This window comes from Mustelus asterias, chromosome 26 (assembly GCF_964213995.1).
Source record: "Mustelus asterias chromosome 26, sMusAst1.hap1.1, whole genome shotgun sequence".
Lineage (NCBI taxonomy): Eukaryota > Metazoa > Chordata > Chondrichthyes > Carcharhiniformes > Triakidae > Mustelus > Mustelus asterias.
The window spans coordinates 33,769,879-33,793,950 of record NC_135826.1 but is presented as its reverse complement, the minus strand read 5'-3'; the positions used below and the strand labels follow the sequence as shown (position 1 = coordinate 33,793,950).

The 24,072-nt window shown below is 44.2% G+C and overlaps 1 protein-coding gene across 1 annotated transcript; it reads right to left on the bottom strand.

Annotated features, from left to right (window-relative positions):
* Positions 1-3,543: 3,543 nt before the first annotated feature.
* LOC144479746 (mucin-16-like) lies at positions 3,544-23,631 on the bottom strand. Its single transcript, XM_078198780.1, has 16 exons — positions 23,483-23,631; positions 23,332-23,399; positions 21,167-21,336; positions 18,713-18,739; positions 15,571-15,722; positions 15,135-15,202; positions 14,863-15,032; positions 14,685-14,711; positions 13,192-13,352; positions 13,026-13,093; positions 11,178-11,347; positions 9,829-10,001; positions 9,330-9,397; positions 7,934-8,094; positions 7,211-7,323; positions 3,544-4,298 (listed from the first exon to the last, which is right to left on the bottom strand). Exons 1-16 carry the CDS (start codon positions 23,576-23,578, stop codon positions 4,206-4,208), a joined length of 1,785 nt encoding a protein of 594 aa, XP_078054906.1. The 5' UTR covers positions 23,579-23,631; the 3' UTR covers positions 3,544-4,205.
* Positions 23,632-24,072: the final 441 nt, after the last annotated feature.

The window sequence follows — 24,072 nt, the reverse complement described above, 5'->3', positions numbered from 1 at the left end:
TAAAGGGTGGTATTTCATTTGACCTTTTGACTATTTTCTGTGCTTGTTCATGACCTTTTACTGATCTATGTACCTGGGCACCCAAAGGGCCCGATTTTACCAAAACTTTGCACCGGTTTTCGGGCGCGAAATCGCGGTAAAGTCGGGCGTCGGGCCTAAAACGCGATCCGCACCAGAGTCTTTGCAAATCGCGCCTTTACCGACAGCCGATTTTGGCGCGGTTCCAATGTGCGCTCGAATCGACCGGCGCGACGATTTAAATATATTTGCATGCATTTAAATCGACTTAATGAAGCTCCCGCCCAACTCTACCGCCGATTTCCACTCTACCACCGTGCGGCCCAATTCGCATTCGTGCATTAAGCGACCTGCTGTATAAAAGTCCGATTTGGACTTTTATTCAACGGGGGAATTGCCGAGGCCCACCCTTTCCGGACCCCCCCCCCCGCTAACCACCCCAGCAGACCCCCCCCCCCCCGCCCCGGGATCGGACCCCTTTGCGAGGCAGGCGCCCCTGTCAGAGCACACACCTAACCTACCTTGATCGTGGTCTCCCTCCACCATCCTTCCCGCTCACCTTCAGTCCTTCGACAGCCTGCAGCACGTTGCTCAAAACTGACTTTGAGCCACGGCTGAAGGGACCGGGCTTCACACAGGTCCACTGGCGTCTGCCGGAGGAGGGGGAGCAGGCCCAGTTGGAACTCTGGTGGGGGGCGGATGAGGAGGGGGGGGGGGGGAATGAGGAGAGTGGCGGGCCCACATCGCCCTCTTGGGGGGGTGGGAGGAGGGGAGGGGGTGTGACTTATCATCTCCTGGGGTGGGGGGGGGAGAGGGGGTGTGATGTATCATCCCACGGGGGGGGGAAGAGGGGGTGTGACTCTCATCCTGTGGTCAGGGGGTTCCACTGTGTCTGCGGCCAGAGGATGAGAGTCACACCCCCTCCCCCCCCCATGGGATGATACATCACACCACCTCCCCTCCACCCCCCCCCCCCCCCCCCCCGACCAGAGCATGAACAGCAGAGAGACTCTCTCTGCTTTTTTTTTCGCGCCCAGGCGCTGTTCGGAGCTCCTATCGTTCTGGTGACGCTAAGCCCCGCCCACTGGACCGGCACCAGAAAAAAGCGTATGGGCGCGCTGGAGCGCGGCCTCCGGGCTCGGATCTATTTGGCACCCGCACCTGGCACTTAGTCTCGAAATGGTAAAATCGGGCCCAAAGTCTCTTTGAAGTCCCATTGATTCTGTCTCATCACCATTCAGAAAGTACACTGCCCAGGATTTTCTGGTCTTGGCATGGCCGGTGCGGCAAGCCAGCCAAAAGCCGATTGACATTGACCGGACCAGTGGGCAGGGCTGGAAAATTCCACCAACTATTTCTATCCACCTTTGGCCCAAAGCGGTTAACCTTACATTCCCCTCTGCTGAAATCTATTTGTCTATTTTTCTCTTTAATCTAATCTATCAATATCACTTTGTTCTATTATGCTTCCATCTTCACTGCTTACAGTGCCACCTTGCTTTGTGTCATTAGAAAATTTGAAAACGTGACTTTCTGTTTTGTCAACTGGGTTGTGAAAAAGGTAATTAGTTGAGGTTGCGGCACGGTAGCGCAGTGGTTAGCACTGCTGCTTCACAGCTCCAGGGTCCTGGGTTCGATTCCCGGCTCGGGTCACTGTCTGTGTGGAGTTTGCACATTCTCCTCGTGTCTGCGTGGGTTTCCTCCGGGTGCTCCGGTTTCCTCCCACAGTCCAAAGATGTGTGGGTTAGGTTGATTGGCCAGGTTAAAAATTGCCCCTTAGAATCCTGAGATGTGTAGGTTAGAGGGCTTAGCGGGGTAAATATGTGGGGGTAGGGCCTGGGTGGGATTATGGTTGGTGCAGACTCGATGGGCCGAATGGCCTCCTTCTGCACTGTAGGGTTTCTATGATTTCTATGAAATGCTTGTGCACAGCCATGGCCACATCCTCCAAATTGCGTACCTGCCTTTTATCCCCTTTCCTGGCCTTTTACATGTCGCTCGTAAATGTTGATATTGAGAGAGACTTGGGTATGCACATACTAGGAACTCAGGAAGTTAGCATGGAGGTACAGGAATTGTTTAGGAAGGCAAATGGCATATTGTCCATTATTGCAAAAAGATTGGAGTATAAGAATTAGGAAGCTTCGCTGCAGTTGTACAGGGCTTTGGTGAGACCACACCTGTAGGTCTAAGTGCAGTTTTGGTTGCCATACTTAAGGAAGAATATATTTGCATTGAAGGTGGCACAGCAGAGAATCATTAGATTGGTCCCTGGGATGAGATGGTTTTCCCATGACGGGAGATTGTGTAAATTGGACCTGTACTTTATAGAATTTGTAAGAGTGAGGGGTGATCTCATTGAAACAGACACAATCCTGAAGGGATTAAAGCAAAATATTGTGGATGCTGCAAGTCTGAAATAAGAACAGAAAACACAGAAAAAACAGAGCAGGTTTGGCAGCATCTGTGGCGAGATAAACAGATTTTCTAGGTCAGTATAACTGTTCTTCAGAACTGAAGAGAGGTACAATGGTGGTGGGTTTTATGTTGGAAAAAAGGGGAGGGAGAGGTGGAGCAAATTAGCACGTCAGGGATAGGTTAGAGAAAATAAAAGATAAAGATGTCAGGGAACACAAGACAAGGGGAGTGGTAATGACAATACTAAAGTCTAAAGTTTGGGTCCTGAGTAGGCCATTCGGCTCATTGAGCCTGCACTGACCACAACTCACCCAGGCCCGATCCCCATAACCCGATGGATTTACCCCAGCTAGTCCCCCTAACACAAGGGAGCAATTTATCATTGCCAATCCAACCAACCCACACATTTTTGGAGTGTGGGAGGAAACCAAAGCGCCCAGAAGAAACAGACACGCTGAGCACCAAATTCTCCATTCTCGCTGACAGTCAGGTGGGTATGTACAAGATAGGGGAATCCCATCCAGTGGGAGGGATTTTCCAGCCTCACATGCCTCGAACCTGGAAAACCCCCGCCCGAGGTCAATGGAACTTTCCATAGTCCGCCCCTCACCCACACCGATTCCCGTGGTGGGCGGGATGGTAAAATTCCAGCCATTGTTTCTGAAATTAATACAGGGGCAGAGGCTCAGGCAGGATGACCAATTGCCCCAGACTTCAGGATCCCCTGTTCTGGATTACCTGTTGCTGGGACGCTGTTTCTCACATACTTCAGAATGCTCCTACCCCTCCCCCAGCCCCCACCACCTTACCATCACCCAACCCCCCCCAGCCCCAGCCAGCAGGTTTGCCATAACCCCAGCCGGCTCATATGTTTCTCCACGCCAATGTGTCTCGTAATTCATTTCCCCACATCTTCCTGCTTTCAGGATATGGGGACTTTAGGACTGAGAGGAGGAGAGGTTCTTTCACTGAAAACATTGTGAACCTTTGGAACTATCTACCCTAGATCGAGGATGCTCAACTTTAAAACAAACTCTTCTGTTTAACGTTCTCTGAAAATTTTAAATAAATCTTGAATGACAATGATAAATCCAATCAAAAATTCTTAATTGAAGAAAATATGTAATTTTAATGTAGGTTACAACATTCAGCATATAACACTATGAATTAAATACAAAGTGAACAATTGTTTCATCAAGTTGATTTTTCTCGGATTACATTACATGAAATGATTTACAAAAATAGACAGCTTTGCAAGTGTTCAATACCCAGAAAAATAATCATTTTATAAATACCTTGACCTATTTCTTCTGTCTTCAAAATTATTTTAAATAGCTCACTATAATTATACAATCAAAACATTCGAGCACAATGCTAATGATATTATCAAAGTTTGTATCCTTGAAATTTGTGTAATGGCAACAAAAATAAATGTAACATTTAAGATAATAAAGAAGAGAGTTGATTAGTAACAATAAGTTATGGCAACTGATTCACAAAGGAAACATCCATAATGCAAACTAATTCAACCATTTGTCATTTTTGATGTTTTTTTGGTTTAATATCTAAACATTCTGTCAGCATTATAAAATCGATCTATTCTTTGAGTGCTTTCTTCAAGTATAATCATAGAGGTATGTGGAGAGTTCCAGCATATAATTGATTTTAGATACATTCCATTTAGTTGCATAACTGTCCTTTGCTATTTCTATTTTAATCACTTTGTAATTTGCATGATAGCTATTTATTACCAAGATTATTTTTTATTGTCAGTTGAGTTTTTGATGCAGAAAGTAGAAGCCAGAAGGGTGTTGCATCACATCGTAGGATGCATGGAGCTTTCTTTTCAAACATAATGCAATCTGGAAGATTAAAATATTGTTGGTTAGTAAAAATACCAGAAACATAATTTTGTTAAGTAGCTCTATGAATAAAACTTGAAATTTTGTGCCATTATCTGCGTAACTCAATATGGGCAGGTGCCTCTCATCTTTAACTGACTATGGTGTGGAGATGCCAGCATTGGACTGGGGTGGGCACAGTAAGAAGTCTCATAACACCAGGTTAAAGTTTTCTTGGTTTCCAGGTTATGGCGTCTGCTGGTGTACGAGGTGGTTGAAGAGTTTGAGAGAGGTGCAACGGCAGAGTCTCTCAGTGGAGTCTGCGTTGTACTTGAGTGGGTTTGCGATCTGTAGTCCTTTCAGGATCTTGTCTGCTTTCTTGCATCATTGTAGAAACTTGATGTCTGTGTCAATATGCGCAATCTTCTTGGAGATCCTCTCCACTTTGATCCAAACTGTTGGACTTTAACCCGGTGTTGTGAGACTTCTTACTGTGCTCAGCTGAATATGGTGAAGCTCTTCTCCATTCAAGTTTGCTTTGGTTGAGAAAGGTTACTGTGTTCTGTTTCACACATTGCTCTCTTACAGTTGAATAGCAGAAGGGGAATCTACTTAGATGACAATCCGTGGACGGAATTTCCCTGTCCCGCCCGCCACAGGAATTGTAACGAGCGAGACAGAAAATTCAACGGAACGCTCAAACGTCTGTTGACCGTGGGTGGGAATTTCCGGTCTTGGGGCTAGCATGGCAGGAAAATCCTGCCCTATGTCTTTTGATGCTCATGCTAATGGAGCTGCATTAAATGGTTCCAAAGATAGAAATATCAGTGATCCCAGCCAAAGATTTGAAGCTGTTTTATTCCGCTGGGTGGCACGGTGGGACAGTGATTAGCGCTGCTGCCTCACAGCACGAGGGAATCACGTTTGATTCCCGGCTTGGGTCCACACTGTCTGTGTGGAGTTTGCATGTTCTCCCTTTGTCTGCGTGGGCTTCCTCTGGGTGCTCCGGTTTCCTCCCACAGTCCAAAGATGTGCAGGTTAGGTGGATTGGTCAGGATGAATCGCCCCTTAGTGTCAGGAGGACTAGCTAGGGTAAATACATGGAGATAGGGCCTGGGTGGGGTTGGTGCAGACTCAATGGGCTGAATGGCCTCTTTCTGCACTGTAGGGATTCTATAAATCTTCTGCCTATTGAAAACAAATGTTGTCAGGAATAAAATTCCAACTTTAATCAACACTCTCCTCATTTTAACCAGTTAAAGGATTAGGAGGTGTTGATTTCTGTCCCTGGCCACTGTATATACAAATCTGCCACAACCATTTCTCCAAAACTGTTGGAGTATTCTGTTTGATCAACACCGGCTTGTGAAACTTCAGGTGACAAGGAGAAATTCAGGCTTCCAGGATGTTCCATGTTAGTGATTGGGAATATATTTGTTCTAACAGGGCTGAGAAAATTGAAAGGATACACATTATCTGCATTCTCTGTCATTTATATCACAGTGACGCATGGCGGTTTTGGTATTTAGGGTTTACTATTGGGACAATCAAGCAATTTAAATGGCAGCTTTCACCATGCAATAATCACACTGTCCACAGCGAGACTTTTGTAAAAGAATTGGCCTCCAACAAAGCTAGGTTGCAGTAGGGACTCAAGGCCCATTTTAGACCCATGTGATACCTGACTCAGAAAGATCAGCCAGTGTTAGGGGCACAGCCACAAGACAGTGGCAAGCATACGCTAAATATACCCTAGGATTCTGCCAGAATGGAAAATTCTGCTCATGCTCCCTTCCAGAAAATTGCCGATCATGAGGGTAATTCTTACAATTTTTGCAGTATGTGGGGAAGGATAAAGCGAAAATAATATCCTGAAGCACAGGGAGGAAGTTTATGGTTCCAATGGTTTGCAATAATCTCCAATCTTGTGTACTGTATTTCAAGGTATGATCTTTATTTTCACATTCCCACTCTGACCCATGAACTTTTGGCTCTTATTCTGTTCCAACTTAGTTCAGGAACAGTGGGCGGGATTTTCCAGCTGCGCTCACCCCGAAACTGGAAAATCCCGCCCAAGGTCAATGGACCTTCCCACGGTCCGTCCCTCGCCCGCTGTGATTCCCGTGGTGGGTGGAATGGGAAAATTCACCCCAGTATCTCATTTCTCTCCTGGGCAATTTGCAGTTAATTTTTGGTCTGCCTGGGCAGGCCAGAGGCACAGTGGTTAGCCTCACAGCGCCAGGGACCTGGGTTCATATCTGACCTTGGGTCACTGTCTGTGTGGAGTTTGCACATTCTCCTCGTGTCTGCGTGGATTTCCTCCGGGTGCTCCTGTTTCCTCCCACACTCCAAACATGTGCAAGTTAGCTTGATTGGCCATGCTAAATTGCCTCTTAGTGTCAAGGGGTAAATACAGGGGTAGAGACTGGGTGGGATTGTTGGTGGTGCAGGCTTGATGGGCTGAATGGCCTCCTTCTACACTGAAGGGATTCTATGAATATTGACTTCTGTCACTTCCGACCTCCTCTATAACCTTAAGGGTTTTTACAGTGGACAGCCCTGGAATCTTCCCATCCAGTCTTTCTCCCTTACTTGCTTGTCTTTCTTCTCAGTTCTGAACCTAGAGTACTGACCGTATTTTCTTCCTGGAGATGCTGACTGACCTGCTCCATGTTATGAACCCCTTTTTTTCATTTTAAGAGCAGGTTTTCTCCAAACACCCTACTTTGTCTTAAAAGGAAGTGACAGAATTTAGTCTGCACTTAAATAATAATGATAACTATTGGAGTTAAATCTTGGAGACAAATGATTTTTATGACTGAGTTGACCAGTGATTTTATATGGCCTGCTCACATACTGGTCGTGTTCATTACATTCTGTACATTCCTAGATTGGAACACCGAGCACAATATTGAAAAGTCCAATGTGCTTACCAGTAACCCCAAGAAGAAGAGCAGCATTAGAAGGAGAAATACACCTAGGACGATGAGTATGATTCCCCAATACGGAATTTCTATTTTGTTAGCGGAAATGGGTTCTTTAGCTTCTGCATATAAAAAAAAACACAGGATACAGGACAATAGTGAAACATAGTTGAATAAAATCTTTTCATGGTGATGGTGTATAATAATTTACCTGTGTGCAGCGTCCTGTCAATTTGAACAATGATACATGGGGCCAGAAAACGTACCCTTCGAGTTGGGCGGAGGTTGTGGCACCCCAGCGTGAATCCTGTGACACGGCCGCGCTGATATCTCCTGGCCCGCTGCGCTACTACAGCAGCGCAGCGGGTTGGGAGAATCGCCGCCAGTATGTCTGGGTTGCATGGGGTCCTTGCTTATGTCTGTAGAGAATGCAGAGTCACCGCCTTTTTTATAATCTGCGTAATTCATTAATGATTGGGGTATCTCCCTCCACCCATCCTCTGTGACCCTTCAGTGGCTCTGTATAGCTGGGAGACAAAGCAGCTCCTGCACCATCATCCTACTTGGATTCAGATCTTCCTTTAATATCCCTATTTAACCATTCACCATCCACCCAAAATATAGATCACTTCTGTCCACTTTCTGCACAATAGTGAAGGAGACTTGACTCATACTAATTACTAATTCAAATGAAATATTGATAAATAAAGGGAATTAGAGTTGATACTTTACCCACTGTCAAACTGTCACCGTGCAGCTGATAGAAATTTTCCAGCCAGTTTGTTCCATTCGTTCCAGCATCAAATTCTGTTCTGACTTTTTCTGCCGTCACTGGTTCATTTGCCACATTAGGATTGAAATAGCATGTGCAGGTACATTTGACTGATCCACGGCTAATGGGGACATTCAAAGGTAAAGAAAAGTTGATCCCTCTCCTTTCACATATGGGCATAACATAAATGGATATGTAACTTGACAATCCGCAGAGGATGCCGCGATGTAATATTTAAGGTTCAATGATTTGGTATACAGCAGAAATACCTACACATCAAGTTTGAATCAAAATATCATTTATTTTCAAGACTATTTAAAATGTACAAGTGCAGCAAATAGGGCGGCACGGTGGCACAGTAGTCAGCACTGCTACCTCACAGCGCCAAGGACCCGGGTTCAATTCCAGCCGTGGGTGACTGTCTGTGTGGAGTCTGCACATTCTCCCCGTGTCTGCATGGGTTTCCTCCGGGTTTCTCCAGTTTCCTCCCAGAGTCCAAAGATGTGCAGATTGGCCATGCTAAATTGCCCCTTAGTGTTGGGGGACTGGCTAGGGTAAATGCATGAGGCTATGGGGATAGGGCCTAGGTGGGATTGCGATCGGAGCAGGCTTGATGGGCCGAAGGGGCTCCTTCTGCACTGTAGGATTCTATGATTCTATGATTATAGCAACAGCTAAAGTAATTTTCACTGTATCGTTATGCAATGTAGCCTGAAGGAGTTCAGCATTCCGTAATACACTATCAATGTTTCAGAACGCACTTTGTGACAATGGCTGGGATTCTCCAGCCTCCCAGCATGCGTTTCTCGGTGGCGGGAGGTGGCATGCCATTTGCTGGCGATGGGATTCCCTGGTCGGCTGCTGTCAATGGGATTTCCAGGAAACCAGCGGGCGGGGGTGTGCTGCCAGTGGTCCAAGAGAATCCCGCCACCGGCGAAGAGTCTGAAAATCCTCCCCGGTTCATATCTATGACCCCCCCATATGACATGGTTCACAGAGTGTAGTGAATCAGAAAACAGTGTTAAACCCCAAAGCTGGATCCACACCCCTTTCCAGTGCCGCGCAGGATTGGCACAGGATCATTTGAATAAAGCATGCAGCCTCTGCCCAACTGCTGGCCAGATTGAGCGCCTGGCTGGCAGATGGAACCTGAAACTCGTGGCAGGAAGATGTAGCCAGGAACTGTGGGAATGATCGCCATGTGGGGTGGACCACGCTGGGTCACGATCAGGTCGGTGGAGTGAGTGGAGGGGAGGGAATAGAAAGATTAGGATTGCAATTGACACTGGGCAACCAAAACCTTTTTTCCTTTGCTTAATTTCAGTGGTATCTAACATGTACAATAAACCCTCTTACCTCAGTCTTGTTACTTTGGCAATGCGGTAGCTGTTCTTTAAAGAACTCTTCTTGAATAACCCTGTGAGCTGAAAAACAGAGACCAAAGTAAGTACAGATTGCATTAAGAAATGTGAAATAAATCTTACTGGAAATGTTGACAGTAAGAAGTCTCACAACACCAGGTTAAAGTCCAACAGGTTTATTTGGAATCACGAGCTTTCGAAGCGCTGCTCCTTCATCAGGTGAGACCATCAGCGCTCTGAAAGCTCGTGATTCCAAATAAACCTGTTGGACTTTAAACTGGTGTTAGGAGACTTCTTACTGTGCCCACCCCAGCCCAATGCCGGCATCTCCACATCATAGAAATGCTGAAACCGAGATTCATGAAGGAGATTTTAATTTTTTTTAAAAACACACGTCAAGAATTAAATAACACTCCAGTGAGAAAAATTTATTTGAAAGCAACTCATGCACGACAAGTTAGAATTTCAAACAGTGGCTGGAAAATAATCCTTACCATTCTGCTAACATTGGCACTGATGCTTTGATATTCTGTGGCAGCTGGGTCATTTAATGCTTCGGTAAAATTTCTGTTTATTATTGTGAAGTTAAGTTCAAAGGTCAAGTCTCCTTCTTTGACTGCAGGTAAAGATACAGCTGGTGTTGTTGTTGATTCCAATTCTTGATAACCTGAAATTTGGATGATAAATGTAAATATGCCTCCCACAGTTTCAGCAAGAATGTCATTTAACATTGAAGATCTGAAATTCATTTATTTCAATATTACAAAACAAATCAGTTAAAATTCATTTTATCTTTCTAAAAGTTAGAAATAGATGCCATGATTTTGCGCACATGGCAAACGCGGGTGCAAATGGCAACATGGGCACAGAACCCCACGAAAGGTCAACAGTGAAATTCTTGCTAGCGAGATCTCATTGCGCAATCATCCCCGACCCCTGCCATTGACATAGCAAAGTTCTCACCCAGGAAGATCGAGAATATTACTTTAATACATTATCATCCCATCAGGGAGTGCCCCCTCTATGTGTCGCACCCCCACATTGGAGTTTCCCCCATCACATCACAGGTCTGGAGCAATGCAAACCAGGCAAAGGCGAACCGCGCTGGGGGTGCACAGATCAACACAGCCCCCAAGGGAGAAGAGGGACATGGCCGGGCAGTGCCAAGGGGCAGTGCCACAGGGGAGGGGGGTTCCTCTGGGGAGCTCCATGTGGGGAGTTTTCTATGTCCGTGGGGGTGTGGAGAGGTCTTTCCCTTTTTAAACGGCACTCGCTGATCTACATCTGCTTCTGGTCCAGCAATGTTAGTTTTGAAAATTATCATTCTTGCTTTCAATTCCCTACATGGCCTCATGCCAGTTATTTAAGGCTCTGTTTCGCCAATGTCACCAGATGGGACATGCCTCCAGGATTTCTAAGTGCTGGGCAATATGACGAGAAAAACCAGCTGTGCAGCAGGTGAGCTACACACCGCTTGTGTCGCTTGGTCCAGCACTCAAAAGAAAAAACGGAAAGTTTCACAGTCTCACTTTCTGGGAGCAATCTACATTGAATATTTTTTTTATTTCCGCTATCAAAATCTGCATCTTGATTATTCATAAAAGCCTCCTGGAAATTTGAGATCCACAGGAGTAAGGGCTTTCTTTTGACATGTTAAGAACTTTGGGGTTTGCATGGTTCATAAGCACATTTGGTTTAACTAATTTTAAGTTAAAGCTGTGAATATATATATTGGGTTTCTACACTGGGGCCCCACTGCAATGAATAGAGAGATGGATGGATAATTCCCCCCACAGTATTGTTGCTGCCCAAGTTTAATTATTTAATTTGAATCAATACATACCATTTACAAAGAGGCTGTTACTGTTCAGTGAATAGCTTCCTAAAGCAGTGACTTTTTCAGTGTTGTCTCTGAACTCATTATAAGCAGTGACTTTATCAACTTTTTCCACAGTGGGATTAGTTTGAAACGAACAGAGTGTTTCGACGTCAGTACTGCCTTGCTTTCCAGGTCTGCGGAAGGAAAGAGAATGAAGAATGGAGGTGGCGGATGGAGTTTAATGCGGAGAAGTGTGAGGTAATTCACTTTGGTAGGAATAACAGATGTGTTGAGTATAGGGCTAACGGGAGGACTTTGAATAGTGTGGAGGAGCAGAGGGATCTAGGTGTATGTGTGCATAGATCCCTGAAAGTTGGGAATCAAGTAGATAAGGTTGTTAAGAAGGCATATGGTGTCTTGGCGTTTATTGGTAGGGGGATTGAATTTAGGAGTCGTAGCGTTATGTTGCAACTGTACACAACTCTGGTGCGGCCGCACTTGGAGTACTGTGTGCAGTTCTGGTCCCCACATTACAGGAAGGATGTGGAGGCTTTGGAGAGGGTGCAGAGGAGGTTTACCAGGATGTTGCCTGGTATGGAGGGGAGATCCTATGAGGAGAGGCTGAGGGATTTGGGATTGTTTTCGCTGGAAAGGCGGCGGCTAAGAGGGGATCTTATTGAAACATATAAGATGATTAGAGGTTTAGATAGGGTGGATAGTGATAGCCTTTTTCCTCTGATGGAGAAATCCAGCACGAGGGGGCATGGCTTTAAATTGAGGGGGGGTAGTTATAGAACCGATGTCAGGGGTAGGTTCTTTACCCAGAGGGTGGTGAGGGATTGGAATGCCCTGCCAGCATCAGTAGTAAATGCGCCTAGTTTGGGGGCGTTTAAGAGATCCGTAGATAGGTTCATGGACGAAAAGAAATTGGTTTAGGTTGGAGGGTCACAGTTTTTTTTTTTTTTTTTATTTATTTTTTTTTTTTAACTGGTCGGTGCAACATCGTGGGCCGAAGGGCCTGTTCTGCGCTGTAATGTTCTATGTTCTATGTTTTATGAATGTGTGAAAATCATTGATTTATTTTCAAACCTCAACAAGTTGTTGATCCCAACCGATTGGAGTTCTGTGAACATTGTACCATTCTTTACAAAGGGTGCAGGGGGATAAACCAGAAAATTCTAGGCAGGTCAGTGGTGGGCAAATTATTGGGAACAATTCTGAGAGACAGGGGGTGGGATGTACCAGCAGTACGCGCCCCAAGATCGGAAATTCCCACCTGAGGTCAATGGACCTTTAAATGGTCCGCCAAATTTTCTGTCCTGCCCACTACGATTCCCACTATGGGCGGAATGGAAAAATTCTACCCAAGATAAATCGTCACTTAGAAAGGCATGAATTGTGTGGTTTTGTTAAATTCTACTTTCAATTACGGGTTGAAGTAACCCATTTCCAACTGGTCAATTTTTAACTAGTAATCTAAAAGTTTATCTATTTATTAGTCACAAGTAGGCTTACATTAACACTGCAATGAGGTTACTGTGAAAATCCCCTAGTCGCCACACTCCGGCACCTGTTTGGGTATGCTGAGGGAGAATTTATCATGGCCAATGCACCTAACCAGCACATCTTTCAGACTGTGGGAGGAAAATGGAGCACCCGGAGGAAACCCACGCAGACACGGGGAGAATGTGCAGACTCCACACAGACAGTCACCCAAACCAGGAATCAAACCCAGGTCCCTGGCACTGTGAGGCAGCAGTGCTAACCACTGAGCCACTGTGTGTGTGTGTGTGTGTGTGTGTGTTGGTGTATGTGTGTGTGCAGGCTTCTGTAGCAATATTTTAATGAGCAGTCAATGGATATTAGTCTTACCTGAAGGATATGGATTTACAGTTTAAGAATGTTTTCTTTATCTTGCTCCTCCTGTACAACTTGTTGAGCTTTGAAAAAAAAACACAGTAAATGTTTTAGAGAGAGGAATACGCCATCAATCCTGATTGCTACCAATCAATAATGTAAAATTCCAGTATAGACTTACCAAATTAATAATATGGCTCGACGTAGATTTATATGATGGGGAATTGAAGTTTTGAAAATCGTTTGTGAATGTCAGATTACTTATAGTGAAAGTGACATTCAAGTCAATGTGTCTTGTCCCCTCATTTGGAATCTGTGTCATTATCACAATAGGCCTTTCAGCTATAAGGAATAAATAATTAAATAGGGAGTGCAGCAGGCATAAAATTATACAATAAAAAAATTCCTAACCTCATGCAATACAATTTAAATCGATTGTTATGCCCCTAAAATCTGATCTTACCCATGTATTTGGGCTTATACCCGCTGGAGTTTAGAAGGATGAGAGGAGATTTGATCGAGGTATATAAAATTTTAAAAGGGATTGATAAAGTAAATATAGACCAAATGTTTCCTCTTATGGGGCAATCTGGAACAAGAGGTCACAGGTATAGGTTGAGAGGCGGTAGATTTAACGCTGAGATGAGGAACTACTTCTCGCACAGCAGGTGAATTTGTGGAACTCGCTGCCTGATAGCACGTTGGAGTCTGAATCATTGAATGGTTTCACGAGGGAGATAGATTTTTTTTAAATAAAAAAGGGATATGGGGTTATGGGAAACTAGTGGGGAGGTGGATTTGAGACCAGGGAAAGATCAGCCATGATCTGACTGAATGGCGGAGCAGGCTCGAAGGGCTGAATTTGCCTACTTCTGCTCCTAATTCCTATGTTCCTATATGTAACTTCTCAATCTCTTGGTTTAGAAATTAGATGGGATTGGAATCAGGGACACAGAGTATAGGATGCTTTTGCTGCTATTGACTCAGGTAGCATGTAGCATTTGTGCTACCTGAGCATTTTAATCACACATGCAGCTTGTTAGTAACGGGGAAATGGGTGGGGACGTGGTGGGGATATGTGGTCTGAGAGTGTAGGAGAGCACATATCGAACATTTAGAATGACACTGAAATGCAGCCAGAATGTTTCTCCCACAGGCAAACTCTTCTTCCTCTCTTCCACTGTAAGTACTGAGAATGTGGAATCCCCCTTTCTGGTGGAGGAACAGGAGGCGAGTCTTCCTGACAATGCACCATCCCTTGATCTGATTCTCACAGGATCCAGCTGAGACAATAGCATAAGATACATGCCATATATAGGCTAGGTTAAAAGAGTTGGCTGTACACAGTGGTGCTTTGGGTACAATTGGGCAGGAGCTAGGTCTAGGACATGATGCCACAGTGTCAGCTCTCTTAAAGGCAAGTTTGCCCATTAATCATGCTGCAGAAGACTCAAGTGCAAGCAACATCCTGATTGCATTTGAGGATAATTATTAAACAATGAGATATTTCATCAACAATCCAATCATCCTGAACAATTGGATTTTAGAACATTCGTAATCAAATGGGTGTATTTTATTTTAAATAAATAGTGATTCAAAAAGAATTTACAGTATTGGTGCTCACTATCACATAAATAAATATTGATGAAATCTATAAATGGAATCCATACTCACTTGGTGAAGAAATTGATTCATGATAAGCTGAAAAATCAAAGACACATGTGTTCCATGAAACAAGCCAAGTGGAAAGTCATAATTAAATACAAAATAACATTAATGAATACAGTTGAAATTTATTTGATTCATTCAAAATTGCAACAAAGGAATGGTATCTTCTTTAAGTGCTAAATACCATTGACATAGAGGCTGTCACTGTCCAGTGAATAGGATCCCAAAGTGGAGATGCTCTTTGTCTTGTCTCTGAACGCACGGTACACAGTCACTTTAGTAACCTCCTGAGGATTAGAATCAATTCTAAAAGAGCAGACTGCGTACACACTGATACCACTGAGTTTTGCTGCGCTGTTAAAACAAAAAGGAAATGGATTGTGCTCATCAACTGAACGATAATTTGAAAATTGTCTTAATTAACAACTGACCATATTTAATGTTAACTCCCCTTACCTGAAAGCGAGAACTTCGCAGCTTGAGAATGTTCTTTTGATATTGGTCGTAACAAACAGCTTGTTCAACTGAAGGAAAGGAACAACCATGTTAACTAATCATAGAATCCCTACTGTGCAGAAGGAGGCCATTCGGCCCATTAAGCATGCACCAACAACAATCCCACCCAGGCCCTATCCCCGTAAACCCATGTATTTACCCTGCTAATCTCCTTGACACTAAGGGGCAATTAACCATGGCCAATCTACCTAACCCAAACATTTTTGGACTGTGGGAGGAAGCCGGAGCACCCGGAGGAAACCCACAGACAGCGACCCGAGACTGGAATTGAACCCAGGGTCCCTAGCACTGTGAGGCAGCATTGCTAATCACTGTGTCAACCCTAATTATTTAGTCTAAATATATATTTATAATAATTCATACGTGGTCAACTGACCTGGTAAGCAATAATTTTTGATGCAGATTTGTGTAGTGAAGAAGTGGAATCTTGTAGATTTGCTGTCAGGGCCAGGTTCGTTATAATGAAGGTCACATTGAAATCAAAAGGCTTTGCTTGCATGTTTGGAGTTGTCATAACTGATGGTATCGCTGTCAAGAGACATTAAAATATTAATGTGAGATAGAATAATTGTCAACATTCCTTTAACTGCATTATTTGGAGTACGTAGAGTGAAGCCACAATTATATATATTCACATCAACAACATCAACTTGCACTTGTATAGCAGCTTTCACATAGAAAACATCCCCAAATACTTCAAAAACAAAATTTGACTCCGAGCCACATAAGGAGATACTAGTCCGGAAAATCACAAGTGTATACAGATAGGGAGGTTTCAGGGAGCATCTTAAAGACGGAGGGAAAGTAGAGAAGTGGGGAGGTATAGAAGGTTTAGAGAGTGAACTCCAAAGCTGATGGCCTAGGCAAGTCAAAGCAAGGTCGCCAATGGTGGTGCAATTAAAATCAGGGATGTGTCAAATACCAGAATTGGAGGAACATAGAGATCTTGGGGTGTTGTAGGGCTGAATGTGGTTACAGAGGTAGGCAGGGGCAAAGAAATGGAGGGATTTGAGCATGAGTACTTTAAAATTGAGGCATTGCCAGAACCAGAGCCAGTGTATGTCAGCGAGATGAAGGATGATAGATGAACAGGACTCATGGCAATTTGGGAAACCAGCTAGGAGATCACTGGGATAGACGAGTTGGAATAGATAAGTCTAAAGGTAACAGAGGCATGGATGAGCGTTTCAACAGCAGACGAACGGAGGGTGGGGGGAATTAGGCGATATTATGCAGATGGAAGTAGGTGGTTTTGGTGATGGAGTGGATATGTGGTTGGAATCACATCCCCGCATCAAATCCAACACCAAGGTGGTGAAATGTCAATTTCAGCTTTAGACAATTGCCAGGAAGATGGATGGTGTCGGTGACAAGCAGTGTGACAAATCAGATCGAGTAGAGGGACCAGAAAAAGTGGTGGTAGGGTAAAGTTGGATGTCATTATCTTACACATACAACTGATTACATCAGCTTCTGATGAAGATTCTGATTTCCCCATTTACATCTCCTTTACACTCACCTCTTGTTTCCTCACTCATTTTATTACCATTTCTTTTTGCCGTGCCCCAACACCCTTTTATTATTAAATCTCTTCTGCCTTCCAATCCATTACACACCTTTTCCCCTGCTCTTTTCCCCTCCCACGTTTCCATTCCTCTGTATTTGTATAAAACTCATTACATTCTAACTTTTACCATTTCTGACGAAAGATCATTGACGAAAAAAATTGGGCCAAATTCCTTCTCTGGATGTACAGCTGAACGTGAGTATCAGGACCCCACCAAAGGCCTGACGTGCTGACCTGCACAGGAATTGCCCAGGAAGTTTTAACTTCCGATGGTCAATTCCCTGCTCCTTGGGTCACTCCATGTGTCACCCACTTTAAGCTAGTGTTGGAGACTTTGGACTGTTCTGTGGTACTTACCTGTATAGTTAACCACATAGTTATATACATAAGAACCTAGTCTAACATTTTGGTAACCACACAACTGACCGGACTACCTATCCCGGCCCCTCTGGCTGACTAACCCCCACCCAGCCCAATTACCCTCCCAATCCGACCTGACTGCACCAACCCAACTATCGCCCTCGACCTGACAACCCACTCACCCAGCTACCCCCTTGCCAAGTACTTACCCACCTCATCCACGTTCTGACTTTGCCCACCTGTCCACTATGCGGTCTTCTGACCCTAAACACACAGCACACTATCTGTCAAGAAACTCTGTCAGGGTGGAGCAGAGTTGGAAGGCAAGACACCTTTCCCCACCCAGCCCCCACCACCACTCCCCCACCATTTTACAGCAATATTTGCTTTATGGTAGATGGATAAGAGGGTGAGGTAGCTACCTCACCCTCTTATCCATCTACCCACTTACACATTCACTCACTCACCCATTCATTTGCTTTTCCATTCACTAACATTCAAATTGGACCTTTCAATTTACCATAAAGCAAATATTGCTGTAAAATGGTGGGGGAGTGGTGGTGGGGGTGGGTGGGGAAAGGTGCCTTGCCTTCCAACTCTGCTCCACTCTGACAGAGTTTCTTGACAGATATTGTGCTGTGCGTTTTGGGTCAGAAGACCGCAGTGGAAATGCGCAACAGCACCAAGTCTGGAGCACTTTCAAGTGTAGCAGCAATCTGACTATCATTGCCAATGCTCAAAAGATCTGGGTCAATAATTTCATTTCTCCCCCCATCAGTAAGGCATCAGGCTAAGGTTTATTTGTTGATAAGAGCCACATTGCCACCACAATGGTTTGGGCGAGCCAAGTGATAGAAGGTATTACCAGGAGAGGAGACTTCATTGAGGGGTAGGTGTTACCACCCACGGTCAAGTGTCTGTCAAGGCCATGATATTGATGCAATCGCCCATTATAAATTCATAGATGTGCGGGGCTTTGTTGGCGTATGAAAAGAGTTTCTGGAGAGAGATGTGGAGAGTGCTGGTGGTAGCTACTCCATCAGTGGATCCACAGTGGGATAGGCTGAGTGTGACAGGAAAGAGGTTGATAAGATTATCCTCCAACGGGCAGAGTCAATGGAAAGGTCAGTGAGACAGTAAGGTGGGGTAGTTGGGTTGCTGCTCATAAGGAGGTGGTAACCTGAAGAGAATGAGAAGAATTACAGAGGAAAGCAGAATGTGGGAGCCAAGCCCAGGGAATCAACTGGTGAGTATGGGATTCAGTGCTGGAATTAGATCATCTTGAGCCTGGAAAAAAAACTGCATGTTCATAGGATAGTATTGCGTCATCTTTTCTTGTAATCATATCAGGCCATACTTAGCGAATCCTGTCCGGCTGTCTTGGGTCAGATTGTACGCACTCAGAGAACCAGTGGACTTTTGGGCTCGCTGAGCTCCCTGTGACGTGGTGTGATAATTTAGCGCAAGTGCTTTGAACAAAAGCGTATTATCATTGGGAAACGATCTACAGCGGATTATGCAAAATCTGAAATCTTGTGTTGGTTCATGTCTTCAAAACTTTTAGAAGAAAACCAAATAGAATAACACTTACTGGGTACGGGAGCTGGTTCATGATAACCTGGAAAGAAACAAACTGAGTTTAAATGAAGTAAACAAGGCAGAATGGAATTATTTAAGCATGGAATAAAATTCATCAGTGTGTATGAATTATCCTTAATAACATCAAAAAGATATATTTAAGTAGACAGAGTAAAGGGGGGGGGGGGTGTGGCAAGGTGGCACAGAGCAGAGGAGTGGCACAGTAGCACAGTGGTTAGCGCTGCTGCCTCACAGTGCCAGGGAGCCAGGTTCGATTCCTGGCTTGGGTCACTGTCTGTGTGGAGTTTGCACATTCTTCACATATCTGTGTGGGTTTCCTCCGGGTGCTCCGGTTTCCTCCCACAATCTGAAAGACGTGTTGGTTAGGTGCATTTACCCGAATAGATGCCGGAATGTGGCGACTGGGGGAATTTCACAGTAATTTCATTGCAGTGTCACAAGTAAGCCTTACTTGTGACACTAATGAATAAACTTTAAAATCTAATGGAGATGTTTAATTTTTTGTGTCTTTTCTTACCCTCTAATTCATGATTATTTTGACGCTTTAATTTTCATCATGCAGAAAAACTCATCTTCCCAAATTTTTGACCAAGATTAGGGAAACATTCTGTAACTTGCTCAGATTAATGAATGTGAAACTTATTTGACAAAGCATTTTAATTATGGGACCATATAATGGGTCTCTAACTTTATGCTTCAAAACTGGCAGTGAATTACATTAAAATGCCTTGACAGTTTAAAGTGTAGAATAAGTTTATCAGGCATATTATAAGGAAATTAATTAACATGTTAACAAGACTTTTTAGCAACACGAAATCCCTTGGGATCAAAGGGAACTGGCAGCATGCACTAAAAATCATCAAAGGGACGGAAGGTAGGGAACAGTGGTGAACATATTTCAGATCGGAGGGAAGTACACTACACCATTCCCCAGGACACAGTATTAGCTCAGCCTGGAGGGGTAGGGCAGTCACCATGAGGGAAACCCAAATAGCAAATCCTGTTGATGTTTAATTGCAGCCTCACAAGAGGTGGTCCCTTGTTGTCATCAGTCTGTGCCTGACTGCGGGACCTGGGGGGCTAGCCATTGAGAGTCAACCCCTGCCCTTACTTTTAACCTCTGTGCCCTCTCGTGACCCCTATCCCAGCTTCACTCACCTGCGACTTGGGGTCCCCTGCTGATCCTGGGACTCACTTTGGAGACATTGGCAGGAGGTGCTACCAGTTAAGCTGCTGCTGTTTGCAATGGATAGCCTCTGACGGGCTGCCAGATCTCAGGCGGAGTGAGGTGGGGAAGGGGGGTGGTGGGGGTGGGGGAGGGGAGGGAGGGGAGAGAAATGGGGGTGGTGGTGGGGGGGGGGGTCAAATCACTGCTTCTTTGGGCGTCTCCAAAGGAGACAGCACGGGGTTCCCATCTGCTCCTCCATCACTGGAGTGAGACCCCTATCGCCTGAACTAAATACCACTCATTACATTAGCAAATGGGGGTCTGACACCTCTTTCAGGTGGCCTTTGGAGAAGTGGATTGTGTGAGTGCTGTGCAAACTGCCGCTCAGTTTTTTCCGACACTCAGCAGTCAAATCAATTGTCCTTAAAGGGACCTCTAAGGATATGTAAGATTGAACCTTTCCAATTTATGAAGCTGGAAGGAACAGGAATTCTCCTTCCATTTTCACATTCTACATACAGGTTGTTGCCAGATACAGTCATTGCCATTTCTTCCAGCACCAGCTCCTGCACCCTCTGACCCATCCTCTAAAAGCTGCTCACAATCTTCAGCCAACCAATCCTGCTGTCCTTTGGGACTGACAGTAATAAATACATGAAGCTTTGTCGTCATCTGCCAGCAGCCTGATTGGGTGTGTACTGCATGCACTGTCCTGGTATTGCATCCCAGTTTGACACAATCTAATTTCCAGGCCATTGTTTCTTCTATATCTCACTGAAGAGCTCATAATATGGATATTTATCCGTTGTATCCATAAGGCAGCTGTCATTGAGAAAACAAGTTGTGTTTTTCTAAATAATACTGACCGTGTAAGGCATTAGTTTAAAGACTTTCACTTAACCATTATGACCTTTTTGTTGGTTCATTGTGTAATAATCAATCATAAAGTCTGTGCCAACTTGAAAATTGCGCACTTAACAATCTTTCATCTTGTTACCAGGAAGTAACAAATGATGTCCTCTTCGTTGCTGTGGGCGGCCAGCAATTTTTCTAGTATGCTGTTGCTTTAAATTATTTTGTTTGCACATATATTAGTAAGCACGGAACAAGCTGCTGCAATCTCACAGCGCAGTGGGGACTTTGGTTGAAATAAGAAGCCTTGCAACATTTTTGACTTTTGCTGACGGTTGCACTCCTTAAAGCTAATTGCTAAGATTTGAAAGCAAAGCTGCAAAGATTACATGCAAAAATAACAAAATACATATTAATGTCAAATACCATTTACAAAGAGGCTGTTACTGTCCAGTAAATATGTTTCCAAGGTTGAAATGCCCTTTGTGTTGAGTTGAAACTGGTGATACACAGTGACCTTATTAACCTCCTCAGTAGGTGAATCATTTCGGAATATACAGATTGCATTGACTTTGGTGTTACCAACATTTGTCGGGCTGCAAAATAAGCAGATTTTTAATTAAATCAATTAGAAAACATTACGTTGCTATCATCTTCGAAAACATAAACTCTTGGGCATGAAAAGCCTCACTAAATGTTTTCCAGCTAATGTTCTGGGGACCCAAAAGATAAGACCATAAGATAGAGGAGCAGAATTAGGACATTCGGTCCATCGAATCTGCTCCATCATTCAATCATGTTTGGTAAGTTTCACAACTCCATTCTCCCACCTTTTTTCTGTAATCCTTGATGTCTTTACCAATCAAAAACCTTATCTACCTCTCCTTTAAATACACTCAATGATCTGGCCTCCACAACCTTCTGTGGCAATGAATTCCATAGATTCACCATGACTCAGGTTCGAATCCTGCCACGGCAGATGGTGAAATTTGAATTCGATAAAAACAATCTCGAATTAAGAATCAACTGATGATCATGAAACCATTGTTGATTGTCAGAAAAACCTAATGTTCATTAATGTCCTTTAGGAAAGGAAATCTGTCATCCTTATGGTCTACATGTGACTCCAGGACTCAGCTGCCCTCTAAAACGGCCGAGCAAGCCACTCAGTTTCAAGGGCAACTTGGGAGGGCGATAAGTGCTGGCCCAGCCAGTGACGCCCATGTCCCATAAATGAATAAAGAAAGAAAAAGCTAATATGAATGCCAGCTGAGAACTCTTATCAAATGATACCTCCCAGTTCAATGCTGAGAGTGTTAAACTGGTTAATCCCTGAACATGTGCATGGGAATTGTGGTCCAGGATTATTTGCGTTGCAGGTAGCAGGTTAAAGTTATACTGGCTGCTCTTTGAAATAATTGCTGTGTGTTATGTCCACCTAACTCATTGGCTGCATATATCAGCAAGGGGCTCGCCACTACTTAAATGTGGCCTACACTCCTGAAGGGGCAAGTGCATCCTATCTGCTGGAAGTAGTTATGGGAATGATTGAGTACCAAGTACATGGGACTGACATCTTCATTTGCCTTCCCTGCAGGCTGCCAGTAATCAAGATGCAGTTTGCTCACTTGTTGTACGGGTATCTCAGATCCTACTGTGGAGAATTAGGAAACTGCACTGCACCTGAACAAATAGGCACTGGCAGCCCAATTTTGGTCTCAAATTCCCTTGCAATCAGTCCTGGATCAACTATGGCATGGTTAGATGCAGAGAAAAAATTTCTTTATTTTGTCCCACAAACGTCCCTCAAATCCAACCTCAGAAGGCCACTGCCATCAAAAATATACAAGAATCAGCTTACCCACTTTTGAATACAGGGGCACTATTAAAGAAAGCACAAATACTTTGGAAAAATCATAGAATCCCTACAGTACAGAAGGAGGCCATTTGGCCCACTGAGTTTGCATTGACAACAATTCCACCCAGGACCTTATGCCCGTAACCCATGTAATTACCCTGCTAGTCCCCCTGACACTAATCAGTTAACCTAACCCGCACATCTTTGAACTGTGGGAGGAAACCCGAGCACCCAGGGGAAACCCTCGCAGACATGGGGAGAATGTGCAAACTCCACACAGGCAGTGACCCAAGGCTGGAATTGAACCCGGGTCCCTGGCGCTGTGAGGCAGAGGTGCTAATGACTGCGGAAAAACTTTTATCCTCAGTAGGAACAGTAAAGGAGTCAGTTATTTATGACAGGAAACTGGGATCTACGCAGTGTTGTAAATCTCACAATGCAAAGAGGTTGACTGAATTTTGCAGAATATTTTGTTGAGTCCGAAAGACGTGCTGGTTAGGTGCATTGGCCGTGCTAAATTCTCCCTCAGTGTACCCAAACAGGCGCCGGAGTGTGGTGACTAGGGGATTTTCACAGTAACCTCATTGCAGTGTTAATGTAAGCCTACTTGTGACACTAATAAACAAACTTTAAACTCGAATTTGCTTTTAACCATTTCAGCATTTGTGCAATGTTCAGTAGTTTACTAAACTTTTAGGTCATGTTGAAAATGTTTAATGTCAGCATTCATTACCTGAAAGATTGAACCCTGCAGGTTGAGAATGTTCTCTTGATGTTACTGCTGGAGAACAGGTTGTTCAGCTGAAGGAAAGGAACACAGTTTTAGTGATAAAAAATGTCATTCATTGAATTAGACATTTCGAGTAATTAAGCTGTCAACTGACCTGATAAGCAATGATCTTTGATGCAGATTTATGCACTGCAGAACTGGAAGATAGTAAACTTGCTGTGGGGGCCAGGTTTGTAATAATGAAGACCATGTTAAACTCAAAGGGTTTGGTTTGTGTCTTTGGAGTTGTTGTCCCAACTGGTGATATCGCTATCAGGAAACATCAGAAAAGAATTAAAATTGGAAATAAAACTGTATCATTTGCATTAAAGACAGTGGGACAAAATAAATAAACAATCACTATTCTTCCCATGTCTGCGTGGGTTTCCTCCCACAGTCCGAAAGACGTGCTGATTAGGTGGATTGGCCATGCTAAATTGCCTCTTAGTGTCAGGAGGACTAGCTCGGGTAAATGCACGGGGTTGTAGAGATGGGGTCTGGGTGCAGACTCGTTGGGCCGAATGGCCTCCTTCTGCACTGTCGGGTATCATTCAAAGGATTATGCAGTAATATTTGCTATCACGTATGCAGTTGGACAGAAACTATCATACCTGGTGACCCTACAACAGTTTTCATATCTGGAAAGAAAATTGTGCTCATCTTGTTGAAGCGCTTACTGGCTTTAAGTCTTCTGCTTCTCTTAGA

What these genes read in the sequence shown, in the direction of transcription:
- LOC144479746 (XM_078198780.1), bottom strand. Translation starts at nt 23,578, where the DNA reads ATGGTCTTCATTATTACAAACCTGGCCCCCACAGCAAGTTTACTATCT. An exon ending in TGAACCAGCTCCCGTACCCA is followed by an intron (nt 15,723 to 18,712) that starts GTAAGTGTTATT and finishes GTCTCTTGACAG; the next exon opens with CGATACCATCAGTTATGACA. An exon ending in CAAAAATTATTGCTTACCAG is followed by an intron (nt 15,203 to 15,570) that starts GTCAGTTGACCA and finishes CCTTTCCTTCAG; the next exon opens with TTGAACAAGCTGTTTGTTAC.